The sequence below is a fragment of the Mus caroli genome, chromosome 3 (genome assembly GCF_900094665.2).
Source record: "Mus caroli chromosome 3, CAROLI_EIJ_v1.1, whole genome shotgun sequence".
Taxonomy (NCBI): Eukaryota; Metazoa; Chordata; class Mammalia; order Rodentia; family Muridae; genus Mus; species Mus caroli.
The window spans coordinates 123,521,078-123,535,123 of NC_034572.1; the positions used below are offsets into that span (position 1 = coordinate 123,521,078).

Consider the following 14,046-nt stretch of genomic DNA (forward strand, 5'->3'; position numbering starts at 1 on the left):
AGTCTCAAAATCCTGTGGCGGGGGTCGTGGGTAGCTGGCGGGTGTCAGCCGACCCTGTGCTCTAGCTACCCTGGTGGTGGTCCGGCCGGAAGAGGCCTGTGGCCCTACTCAGGCCGGTTTTCTGCTTCCCTAACTAATCTCTACTCTGATTTCTTCCTCCTCCTTCTTCTTTTTTTTTTTTTTAAGATTTATTCATTTATTTTATGTATATGAGTACACTGTAGCTGTCTTCAGATGCCCCAGAAGAGGGCATTGGATCCCATTACAGATGGTTATGAGCCACCAAGTGGTTGCTGGGAATTGAACTCAGGACTTCTGGATGAGCAGTCAGTGCTCTTAACTGCTGAGCCATCTCTCCAACCCCCTCTACTCTACTTTCTAATATATTACACCAGTGATTTTTAAACTAGCCCATGAAATAGGGAAGTAAAGTTTCTAAATTCATTCCATATCACCAATATTGCTCTAATACAAAAACACGATAAGGACTTGACTTAAAATATCTAATTAGATAATCTAATGATCTAATCTAAAAATCTAGCATAAATGCAAAGTTATCAATAAAATAGGTGGAAGCCAAATTCAGCAACACATTAAGAAGATCATACATCATGGTCAGGTACATTTTTATTTCAGATATGCAAGGAAGAAACAACAAACAGAAATCAATAAGCACAATAAAGCATACAAGTTCAATCAAGGGCAAAAATCATGTGACTGTCTCAATAGTTGGAGAGAAAGGATTTAGAAAAATTCAACACCTCTTCATGATAAAAGCCTTGAACAAAGAAGGAACTGAGGGTTCGAGCCCCAACATAATAAAAGCTCTGTGCAACAGATAGCTAAGGTTATACCAAGGAAAAATAATGCAAAGCATTTCCTCTAAAATCAAATGAGAATGGGTTCCATCCCCACAGTCGTAAATCAACGGCCTGTGTGAGTTCTTGACAAGGGAAGGAAATCCAAACTACAAATAGGGAAGGAAGAAAGCTCTGAGGTCTGATGAACACTTTCAGCAAGGGACAGGTTTTCTGTAAAGCAGTAACGAATGTGCACAGAAAGAACCAGAAAAACAGTCCAGAGAACAGGAAGGAGAGAAAGGAAGAAAGAAGAGAGAAGGAGGGAGGGAGGTACCGAGATCCAACAGGAAGGGGAACAAAGTCCCCTACAGTGAAAGCTAACACTGAAGAAGACAATGAAAGGGAAACCTGTCTTTGTTCAGGGACTAGCAGAGTTAAGAGGGAACTTTCAGATCACACTGTGACTAAAGCCAGCGCAGAGTCAGATTAAGGGACAATAGACTATTCCCAACAGAGGAAGATTTTGGAAATCCATAAAGGAAGTGAATATATGTCAGGGAAAAGAAAGGTGATGCAGAGAAGTAAGCCAAACACAGCTCCAGCCCTGGAGTGGTTGAAGGCAGGGAGCAGAAGCTACCTCAACGAAAATACCCAGGTGTTTCCTCTTTGCTGAGTCCTGCTGGGGGCAGGGGTGTGCGTTCAGAGTCTTGGGAAGGTTAATCAAGAAACAATCCAAAGACATAACAAATGGAAGAGACACAAACCAACAAATGTACAAATTGCAACACAGAAAACACAAGAGACGTGGAAGAGCCAGGCAACACGACTCCTGCAGGTGATCATAACTCCTCCTGTACTGACCTCAGAGACAGGTGAGATGGGTAAAGCGGTGGAAATGCAGAAGCCGTTTGGCAAAAATGAACGAAGACTTGAAGAAGACACAAATGCATTGGAATTCAATCTAGGACTTGGAGAGGGAAATTCAGCATGAGAAGAAACTGAGAAGAAAAGGAACGATGTGGATAAACTCAGCAAGGTAGAAGGAGATGGAGGGTTTCGAAGGGTGGGAAACAAAACCTCCAGAAATTCTGGTAATGAAAACCTCAGTGAATAAAACCCAAAACATTTAGAAAAGCATCAGCAGCAGACTCAACCAAGCAGAAGAGAAAGTATCAATCAGGAAGGACCCTGCCCTGCTTAGACCTCGCATGGACCCAACACAAGCAAGAACCATCTGGGGCTGTTTTCTTAATTGAGCTCCAATTTTAAGACTATGAGGAATCTTCTTGGTTAACGGTTGGTGTGGAAGGCCCATCTCACTGGGTGGTGCCACCTCTGGACAGATGGTCCTGGGTTATACAAGACAGCAGGCTGAGCAAGCCACAAGCAGAAAGCCAGCAGGCAGCATTATTCCAAAGCTTCTGGTTCCGTTCCTGCTGCCAGATTTCTGCCTTGAATTCCTTAGGGATGGATTGCTACCTGGAAATGTAAGGTGAAATAAACCCTTTTCTCCCCGACTTGCTTTTGGTTGCAGTCTTTATCACAGCAACAGAAACAGAACTAAGACAGAAGTGAATGATTAAAATCTACACTCAAATGTCAGAAAGGCAATGAAACAGAAGCATGAATCTGAGATATGATCAGAAACCAACTCAAAAAAAAAATCTATGAGGTGGAGGGAGCTGAGATAAATACTAAACACTTAGAAAATCCATTCAATGAAATTATAGCAGGTTTCCTAAGCAGAGAAATCAATGGAAATTCAACCAAAGTATGGGGTCCCTCCAGCCCTGTTCTTTTTAGTCAGGATTATTCTGGTTATTCAGGGTCTCTTGTACTTCCTGTGAATTTCAAAAGTACTTTTGAAAAAATCCAACTATTTTTATTTTATGTGTATGAATGTTTTGTCTAAATATAAGTAAGCACACTGTGTGTGTGTGTATGTGTGTGTGTATGTGTGTTGCTGGATCTCTGGGACTGGAATTAGGAGTGGTTGTAAGCCACCATGTGGGTGCTGGGAACTCAGCTTGGGTCCTCTTCAAGGGCAGCAAGTTATCTCAACCACTGAGCCATCTCTCCAGCCCCAAGGTTATGGTGTCTTTTTTTTTTTTTTTTTTCGAGACAGGGTTTCTCTGTGTAGCCCTGGCTGTCCTGGAACTCACTCTGTAGACCAGGCTGGCCTCGAACTCAGAAATCTGCCTGCCTCTGCCTCCCAAGTGCTGGGATTAAAGGCGTGTGTCACCACCGCCCGGCTTGGTTATGGAGTCTTAAAGGGGGAATAGAGAAGCAATGAAGGGATAAAGTCGGGACAGTGAGAAAAGTAGAAATTTACAAAACTCGGGAAGGGGATGAATGTGCCCACCATGGAGTTTGTTGTTGATTGCACTGTTTAGAAGTAGAAGCAAACTTCTGTCTCTCCCTGAAAGGACACCACGGCGTAAGACAGAGCAGGGCGCCTACTGTGCTTTCAGAGACATCGGTGGCACAGGATTCCTGAGTTAATTGCCAACCCAAAACTGACCAAGTATTTCTGCATCTCCTAATAAAACCCATGTCTGAGACAATCATTTACACGTGGTTGGGTTTTTTACATGTCTTTTATGTAGAGTCCATTTTCACTGCCTGAACTTTTAAATTCATATCTGTTAATGTTTAAGAATGACTTAAAATAGATTTTTAAACTCTAAATTTGTAATTTAATAACTTCTTCAATTAATCCAGTATTATTCTTCTATTGATTTCCATCCAATCATGCACACTGTGTCCTTCCCTGTTCATCTGGACTGTGTAACACGGGTTTCTTGCAGTAACACGGAGAACAGTTAGACCTCAGATCACTGGGCCAGGAGCTCAAGCCCAACCCAGCACCCGTCCTCAAAGACGATGACAGCACAGTCCTCTCTTGAGCTGGAAGGACCTGGAGGTTGGGCCTTGGGCTTTGTGGACCTAACATTCCATCTTGGGATTTGGAAGAGAGAGGGAGGTTACAGCCCAACTTTAGAACTATTAGACTAAGATATGTGTCTTAACTGGCTTTCTATTGCTGTGACAGATACAAATCAAAGGCTGCTTCAGAAGGAAACGGTTTAGTTAACTTTACAGGTTCCAGCTCATCACTGAGGAGCCAGGTCAGGAACCTGGAGGCAGGAGCTGATACAGAGGCCATGGAGGAGTGCTGCTTACTTGCTTATTCTCCATGGCTTGCTCAGTTTCCTTTCTTAGACCATCCAGTACCACCAGCCCAGGGAAGTACCACTCACAGTGGAGTGAACCCTTCCACATAAATCGTTGAGAAAATGCCCCTATGGACATGACTGTAGGGCAGTCTAGGTTCCCTCTTCATTGATGGCCTTTGATTTTCGTGGCATCATATTGGCAAAACTCAACTAGAGCACTATGAAGGCAACTGATTAATGTCATTAAACCTCTAATGGATAAGGCGAGCAGCATCCAAGAACATGGAGTGAATAGAGAGTTGGGAAGGCTAAGGAAGGACAACGGAGCATTAGAAATAACAGCCACCGCACGGAATGAAAACTCTCTCCATGGGCTCTCTTAGTGACCCCACACTAGAGAGGCAAGAATCAGTGAGCGTGATGATCTATCCAAAACCCCCAAGGCTGAAAATAAAGAGAAAGACAAGAGGGGACCACTAAGAGAATACTTAAAAACTGCGGGACACAGCCACAAAAGGCCATGACTCCATGCCGGGCATACCATGGGGAAAAGAAAGAGGAGGGCAGAGGCAATAGGTGGAGTGGTGATAATAGAAATGTCAGAAACTAATTGTTGATACTAAAAACGTTTCTGGTAGAGTATCTCTTATCCACAGCACTTGGGGCCAGACACTTATTTCAAATTTTGCATAGGTTTCAGATTTTGGAATCTTTGCTCAGACATGAGAGATCTTGGGGATGGGATCCAACGTCTACATTTTATATTTACCATACGTGATGATTTGTATATGCTTGGCCCAGGGGGTGGCACTATTGGAAGTATGGTCTGTTGGAGTAGGTGTGTCACTGTGGTTGTGGGCTTTCAGACCCTCATCCTAGCTGCCTGGAAGTCAGTATTCTGCTAGCAGCCTGCAGATGAAGATGTAGAACTCTCAGCTTTGCCCATACCATGCCAGCCTGAATGTTACCCTGCTCCCAGCATGATGATAAGGGACTGAACCTCTGAGCCTGTAAGCCAGCCCCAATTAAATGATGCCCTTATAAGAGTTGCCTTGGTCATGATATCTGTTCACAGCAGTAAAACCTAATATACCATATGTATATTGATGGTAATTTTATTTTATATATATATATGTGTGTGTGTGTATAAATATATGTATGTATGTGTGTGTGTGTGTGTGTGTGTGTGTGTGTGTGTATGTATATATAATGTTAAGCACTCTGTCCCTGAGGTATATCCTACCCTCCATGTACCTGCCTTCTGACTGCAGCCCATCACAAGAACTCTTATAAATAGTGGGATTTTCCATTTGTGTTATACCAATATTCGAAAAGTTTTGGATTTTCATTCTTCAGATTAGGCTTGTTCAACCTAGAGTTTGAAATTCAAAGGAAAACTTGAAAGAGGAAAGACTTCTAGTTTCATATTGGGCATGTAAATGAGTCTGGAAGTCTTCATTCCTTAACAGCAACTAAAAGGGGAAACAAACTGACTGCCAGCAACTCTCCTGAGAGCTACATGACCTGAGCTCAGGCCACACCACCTTGACTGTGCTCAGTTTGATCTGGTCTTGGAAGCTAAGCAGGGTCTGTCGTGGTTCGTACTTGGATCGGGGAACTGAGGTCCCAGGGCAAACTGCAGCCCTCAGTGTTGAGTAGCGTGGCTAAGAATTGCAACTGACCTGCACTTGAGATTTTAAGATGCCAGGGAGGTCAGGAATGAGGGCCATGCCTTACTTTTGAGATCTCTATTCAGTTTTCCTGATAAAAATCAGGGGAAATCTCCCCCCTGCTTCTGGCAGAAGGAAAATGGCCGTTGTACAATACCTCAGGAAACTCTGTTCTCAACAAGGTTGCTTTGCTCTCTGTAACAGCCTCCCCACTCCAGCAAAAGTTAAGGTAGCTGAGGGCCTTTGCTTACCTTTCTTGTGACACCGTATGTCATACCGGAGTTGGTTAATGACGAGCTTAAAATCTGTCATTAGCAAAGTGTCCATCAATGTGGAAGCTGGAATCTCACTGCCATCTGAAAGAAACAACACACAGCTAAGTCTGCTTTGAAGCAGTGGGTGCCTCGTCCCAACAGGTAAAAGCTAAGACTCTGCAATTTTATAACACAGGCGTGAGCATTTGCCTTTCAGGGAGCGCCCCTTTCTTACTAAGGGAATCTTCTCCGATTGCTTCATTGCCTCCCCTTCCACTGGACCAAAGGCAACAGCAGACATTCCTCTCCCACTGTGCCAGATGGACTGGAATCCAGACCAGTGTCCATGGTTAAAATGGTCTGCATAGATTCCGAGATGTGCAGGCCCTCCACAGCAGGGCTAGGCTCATGGAGGCAGCAGTATCTAGGTTGACTTTACACTGTCTTGAGCTGCAGCCTTCAGGATGACCGTTAGCAGCCCTGATCTGCTTCCTCATGTTGTTGTACAGTATACTTCAAGCAGAGAAAACTGTCACCAGCCTGTAAGGTGGACTGTTGGGGCCTGAGCCCTGGTAGTGGTCAGAGCCAGGAATGTGCCTAGCATCCTTAAGATTTGCCTGAGATAAACCAGGCCTTCTCTGGTTTAGGTGAAACCATAAAATCATGTAGGGGCACAACTATGCAAGTCCTTTCCTTCAGACTCATGAAAATTTTTCTTCTTTTTTTTTCTCTTCTCTTCTCTTCTCTTCTCTTCTCTTCTCTTCTCTTCTCTTCTCTTCTCTTCTCTTCTCTTCTTCTCTTTTCCTTTTTCTTTGAGATAGGGCACATACCAGTTATGTTTCAGTTGCTGTGAAAAGCTACCAGACCAAAACCAACTTTTGGAGGAAAGAGTTTATTTGGCATGTAGGTTACAGTCCATCTCTGAGGGAAGCTGAGGTGTGAACTCAAGCTAGGAATAGAAGCAGAGATCGTGGAGAAACCCTGCCCACTGATGTCTATGGCTTCTCCCCTTTACTTCCTGGTACAATCCAGAACCACGTGGCTGGGACAGCACCATCTATAGTGGGCTGGGCCCTTCCACACCAATCATTAATGGAGAAAATGTCCACAGATATTCATAGTTGCTGTTCTATTGCTATGAGGAGAAGCTGTGACCAAGGAAGCTTTTAAAAGAAAGCATTGAATTGGGGGACTTGCTGACACTTTCAGGGGGTTAATCCATGATACTCATGGTAGGGAGGGGGTGGCTGGCAAGCAGGCAGGGCTCTGGAGCAGTAGCCAAGAACTCACATCTGATCCACAGGTTCCAAGCAGAGACACACTGGGCTTAGCGTGGACTCTTGAAACCTCAAAACCCACCCCCAAAGACACACAAGCCCACACCTCCTAATACTTCCCAAAGAGTTCCATCAACTAGGGCTCAGTCTTTGAAATTTATGAACCTGGGAGAGGGGGCTTTCTCATTCAAACCACAAGCCCACAGGCCAATTTGAGCAAGGCAGTTCTTCAACTGAGAGAGTTCCTTATTCATGTGTCAAATTGACAAACAAACAACCCCCCAAAAATAACAACAACAAAAAAACTTCTAACCAGCACAGGCTTTCATACAACCTGACCTATCCTCAAACTCACAGTATAGCAGAAGGTGACCTTGAACACCTGATTCTCCTGCTTTTCAGGTGATGCACGGCCTGGGAGGATGATCCCCATGGGATACTACCCACAACATTAGTGTGCACACAAGTGCACCAATAGATCATATCCATGCAGCATTGGCTCTGTGTCCATTCTTCTTTAGTCTTGACTCACCTTATGATATGCTCTCATACCCTGAGAAGGCCTTTGGAACAAGGTGTTAGCAGCGGAGCCCAGTAAGCAGACCTGGGCTGACCCAGTCTGCTTTTGACTCTCCCTGATGCTGCCTGTATCTAAGCCTGGATTTCTGCCACTTCCAGTCAGAGACCCTAGCAATACACTCTTCTGGCTAGCTAAAGATCATTACTGCTGCTTACAGCCAAGGCCATAATATGAGATAGATAGATAGATAGATAGATAGATAGATAGATAGATAGATAGATAGATAGATAGATAGATGATAGGGGTAGATTGACAGACAAACATGTAGGCAGTGACATTTTTAATTCCTTGTTTTTAATTATTGGAGGTGACTTATTGGTGTTAGTTCAAAACTTAGTAGGACAAACTGGGCAGGGTGGCACACACATTTAATCCCAGAAGCCGGGAGGCAGAAGCAGGCATATCTGTGAGTTCAAGGCAAGCCTGGTCCATATTGTGAATCCTAGGCCATCCAAAGGTGAGACATTGACTTGAAACCAAGCTTAGTATCCCAGTTGCACCCAAATGTCACCCACCACATTGGCTCATAGTTCCTTCTTAGCATGGAAAAGGAGGCAAAACTACAGGGAGATTGAGTGGCAGAGAGAAAAAGTAGACATGACTATGTCTAAATTGCATTTATGTGATTTATGAGCGCAGATAAGGACCAAGAAGAGAATTTAATAGCAATTTCAAATGTCTCAGAGATAAAAAGAAATTGAATTAAAGAGCTATTCGAGAGGATAGGAAAAAAAAGGTCAGTCAGTCAACCGCTGTAGGTAAAATTGAAATAGGGATTAGAATACAAGAAGGTTAGAATACAAGAAGGGGTTTCAATAAAACAACAGCAACAAGGAATTGTTTTAAGACAAAAACTTTAGGGCCATAAACCACATAGAATCTAAATATATAATCAATAACTATCAAACGTGGCTTTATCATTAAAAGAGAAATAGCGTCAACTGCGACATCATGCCTGAGCTTCTCCCTGGCATCCAGACATGACAAAGTATTCCTTGTTAGATCACCCCAAGGGTTAACCCTTTGTACCCCACTCCCCAGATGTTGTCTAAAGGCCACAAGGTGTAACTCTCTTGGGACGTCCCTCCTGAGTGTGTACTTCCTGAAATGAAACTTCCTAATCCCCAACCTTGTCTCATCTCTGGATTCTTACCCTGAAGATGAAGGTTCTAGAAACACATGGTAGAGGTCTCAGCCTGGTCTCTGTATCTCTCAGGCCTCCTCACCCTTAACCCACCAGTAATACCGCTAGCATCAGGTGTTCATATTCCTGAAGGTTCACTAGCCCTTGACTTAACTCCATTTGGCTCACTACCAGCATCATTCCATGGCACCTCTTCCTCTAGAGCCAATGAAGGTTCATAGTAAAGTCACACTTTCCAAGTTCTCATCCTGACAGTGCTATTAGCTCTCAGTCCAGCGACATTTCCTAGTTGCTGTCTAGCTTTGCGGCTGGTATTTGTAGAAACTTGTCCCAAGACTTGGTGTTTTTTCAAGCTTACAATTATATTGTCTGATATATATATATATATACACACACACACACACATATATATACACATATATACACATACACACATATACACATATATACATATATACATGTATACACATATACATATATTTATATATATTAATATATTATAAATATATAATGAATATAAATATATATGTCTTATACATGATATATATCACATATACATATATATGCACACATATACATATCTTCCAGCCCCCTGAATTTCAGTTTAGGAATGTTTCAGGCATGTGGGGATCATCAGCGGAGAAGGAAGTCTCCTGGAAAGTTTTAACCTCAAGGTGTTTTGCACCAAGTCTTACACAGTCTATTTTAAAACCAAAACCCACAAGGCTTTAACGTAGGCCAGGTGTTAAGAAAGCAAACTCACCGTGCAGTACATGGGAAACCAGTGCTGAGCAGGGAATGCTCTGTTCTCCAGAACAGCCCACGCATAATTCTGTGAAATCTACTCTAGGAAAGTTCTGGAAGTGTGTTTCTTCCTGCCCAGGTGTCTGCTCATATATTCAGCTGAAGCCGTTTCAGCTACAGTAACCAGTGTGCCCCGGTAAGGCTGTTCTCACAACAGAGAAGCTGGCTGGCTGCCTCCTAGCTCTACCGTCCCAGGAGGCAGTTAGTCAAGTCTGCAGCTGGGTCTGTGGCTAGAATCTGGCTGTCTGAGCTCCTCCTATACAATTGGGTAAGACCATGTTCTCAGGAATTGCCAAAAAGAAAGAAAGAAAGAAAGAAAGAAAGAAAGAAAGAAAGAAAAGAAAAGAAAAGAAAAGAAAAGAAAAGAAAAGAAAAGAAAAGAAAAGAAAAGAAAAGAAAAGAAAAGAAAAGAAAAGAAAAGAAAAGAAAAGAAAAGAAAAAGAAAAAGAAAGAAATAAAAAGAAAAAGAAAAAGAAAAAGGAAAAGGAAAAAAAGGCAGATGTATGGCGGTTTCAGAACACACTTTTCAAGTGCAAACTAAACAGGCAAATTCCACCCCTGCCCTATTTGCTTAAGAACAACAAACAAACCATAAAACAAACAAAAACCCAGCAACACAATGATGTTTTTAATCTGATTTCCCAAGTATCATTAAAAAAATACATTTAGATGACTTCAATAAAGTATTTTCAACTCAACTTAGAGTCCCATTTCCTTAGAGAAAAGTTTCTGTATTCCTTGTGCTGTGTTTTCAACGTTATTGAAGTATTTTTGAGGAAACGTCAGCCATTTTTATCCATCAATCTTGCCCACTTTTCTTCACTAATGTACTGGATATTTATGTGAAGGCCCTGCTTGTTTTGACCCCATCTGAGGTCTGGGTATGCATCTGTCTGTTGCCAATTCCCAGGACAGGCAGGAAAGCCCAGGGTTCCCATTGCTCCTGTGTGTGAGTTACTGAAAAACCCATTGTGACCACAGGTAGGAAGAAAGCTCACCTCCAGGCCCTTAGAACAACCACGAGCCCCTTTCAACCTGCTCAACCTCATCTGAGAATTGTTCCTCCTCCAGCCTTTGGAAGACTATGCCCAACGCAAGGCCTCTCATCTGGAGTTCCTCAGAACTGAAAGCCCCTCTCATCTCCTCCAGGTCCCCCCATTTCCTCCAGGTCCCCTCATCTCCTCCAGGTTCCCACATCTCCTCCAAGTTTCCCCCATCTCCTCCAGGTCCCCACCATCTCCTCCAGGTCTCCCCATCTCCTCCAGGTCCCCACCATCTCCTCCAGGTCTCCCCATATCCTCCAGGTCCCCTCATCTCCTCCATGTACACCCATCTCCTCCAGGTCCCCTCATCTCCTCCAGGTCCCCTCATCTCCTCCAGGTCCCCTCATCTCCTCCAGGTACCCCCATCTTCAGGTTCTCCTCTTGTCTAGATCTTTTCTCAGTGCTGACCCTGCAGACTCAGCCATCACAATCCTGTGTTACTCTATTTTCTCCATTAAGGTTTACACTAACTAACATTCTGCATGATTATTGCTTTATCTTGTTTATTTTCCCTCCTGAAAATGTTAAGTTCTATTACACACAGGAGTTTTATCTCTGTGGCTCTTTGCTCTGTCTCTAGCATCTATAAGGTGTATGCTAGATGCTCAACAAATATTTGTTGGATGAATAAATTCTTTAATCTCCATGTTGACAACATCTGTATCCATCCCTTAATTTGTTCTTAAACTGGTTAGGGGAAAAAAAACTGTTTTTTTTTCTTGCTTGTTTAGCCTTTTTTATTTTTAATTATGTGCATATGTGTTCATGTGTGGGTTTGTGCACATGAGTGCAATCCCTGTGGTGGCCAAGAGAGGGCGATAGATGCCCTGGAGATGGAGTTACAGGGATCTGACTGTCGCTAGTTGGAACTCCACTTTTCATTGCTGATTCATGTCCCCAGTCCATGTTTATTTCCTTTTCAAACGACAACAGTAATCATTAACTTTTAAATAAGCTTCCATGGAACTTTTAATACGTAAAAAGAACAATGATAATTTATTAATGTTTATGTACCAGTGCCCTTTAAATATTGAACTGATATAAATAATTCCTTCTTCAATTTTAGGGGCAGTTGGTCTCAAACAATTTCATGCAATGAGAATATAAAGTTCATATCATATTCTTAAATACATAAATGATTGGCTCCTTCTCCTGATATTAAATTGTATATTTTCCTAAGGACTAATATGTTGGAAACAATCTCTGACTGTAATGGCTCCATAACAAAGATTAATTCACTATGTATGCATTTTCTACTGGCTACTTTAATTGTATAAAACACATCTTATTCCCAATTATTAAACTTTTGCTGAAAATTAGACACTAATGCCATTCTACTAAAATTTTCTCATAGGAAAAATGTCTCTGGCTATTTATAAAATAATAACTGAAATTAACACTAAACTTATCTCATTTCTTTTATTTAATAGAGTTGGGACATTCTTTTTGTTTACTTCATTTTATGTTGAGATGCTGTCTTGCTACATAGCCCAGTCTAGTTTTGAACTCTCAATGTTCCTGTCTCAGCTTCTCAGATACTGGGATTATAAGCATGTACCACTGTGCTGGCTCTGACCTATTATTTTAATGGTACTGGTGTGTAAGGTAAAAGGACTCTGCAATGGGTAGCCATTGATTACATAATACATATAAATATATAATATAATTTATTATATAATGAAATTCTAAGAAAGTAAAGAACCAAGGAGAAAGAATACTGGAGGTAGAGTTCTAAGGTGCACAGGTACACACCTGCCGTGATGATGGCTGCAGTTTTGATGCCTTTATCCTCATTCTGTAAGTCCTGCAGGAATGAGCCTACTGTCGACAACATCGGCTTGACGACAAACTGGCAGCGCTCTTTTCTGGATGGCAGAGTGAGGGTTACCAAGGGAAGGCCGTGTTTATAAGTAACTGTTATTTCTGTTAAGACAAAAATAAAAAAAAAAAACCCACAGTGAAACATAAACTTGAAGGATGTAGCGTTAAAACTTTAACATTTAAGAATTTGCCAGGGCTGGAGAGATGGCTCAGCGGTTAAAAATTCTGGTTGCTTCTGCATAGGACCCAGGTTTGGTTCCCAGCCCCCTCATGAAGCTCACGTGGTTCCAGGGAATCCAATGTCTCTTTTGGTCTCTATGGACTCCGTCATATATGTGGGATATGTATATACACTCCAGTGAACACATATACACATAAATTAAATATTTTAAATGAAATAAAGTAAAATGCAGTAATGTGTTTTATTGAGCATTTCATATGTACATGTATTGTGCTTTGATCAAACTCATCCACCATTCCCTCCCTCCAATTGTCCCCCATCCCCTCCACCATGTACCCCTCAGCCCCCATTTTTTTTCTGTGTGTGTGTTTGTTTTGTTTTTCGAGACAGGGTTTCTCTGTATAGCCCTGGCTGTCCTGGAACTCACTTTGTAGACCAGGCTGGCCTCGAACTCAGAAATTCACCTGCCTCTGCCTCCTGAGTGCTGGGATTAAAGGTGTGCGCCACTACGCCCGGCCCTCAGCCCCCATTTAATGTGTTCCGTTTTTCTTTTTAAAACCCACCACTGTTTGGGCATGGTGGAGCACACCTTTAATCCTAGTCCTGGGGAGGAAGAGGCACGTTGGATCATTTAAGAATTCTATCCCTGAAAGACTCTAAGACTCCCAAAAGGGAGACACTCACTCAAGCCTCGGGACAGCCGCACACCCAAGAAGACACTGAGACCGAACTTAAGGTGTAGAGAGTAAGATTTAATACAGCAACGACAAGAAAGCACATAAAAAGCACATATACCAGAGACTCTGGGGTCGAATCTCATGCACCAAGCATGGTGCAGAGGAGATTCGGCAATCAGCCCAAATTTTTCACAGGCTTTTATAAGAAAAGGGCAAGGGGGGAACAGGGTGGAGAAAGTACAAATTTACGTCACTAAGGGGTCTTGCCAAGGGGCTTTACATAACCAAGGGGTCATGTCCTATATTTTGGCAATGTACTCGATCTATTGGAACATTCTGGGGTAGTACCAGGAGGCCCCTATCTNAAAAATGTTCTTGGAACAGTCTTCAGTTAGGAGGGGTAGGACTAGGTTTTGTTCGTTCTAGGAGACCCTTATCTAAAAAATGTTCCTGGAACAGTTCTTAGTTGGGAGGGGATCGAACTCTGAGTTGAAGAGTTCAAGAATGTATTCTGGGGTAAAAAGTTCAGGAGTGTTCCGGGAACAGTCTCCAGATGGGAGGGGTAAGAGGACCTGAGTTGAAGAGTTCAGGTGTCCAGTAATTTTCCTCTTTCATCCCA

The 14,046-nt window shown here is 42.6% G+C and overlaps 1 protein-coding gene across 1 annotated transcript in view; it reads right to left on the reverse strand.

Moving 5' to 3' along the window:
• Mcub (mitochondrial calcium uniporter dominant negative beta subunit) overlaps positions 1-14,046 on the reverse strand; it is a 63,253-nt gene that overhangs the window by 6,263 nt on the left and 42,944 nt on the right. The window contains exons 3-4 of the mRNA XM_021158648.1: positions 12,501-12,671; positions 5,898-6,002 (exon numbers count right to left, since the gene is read on the reverse strand). Coding sequence (XP_021014307.1) covers positions 5,898-6,002; positions 12,501-12,671 — 276 coding nt within the window. The remainder of the gene's footprint in view (positions 1-5,897; positions 6,003-12,500; positions 12,672-14,046) is intronic.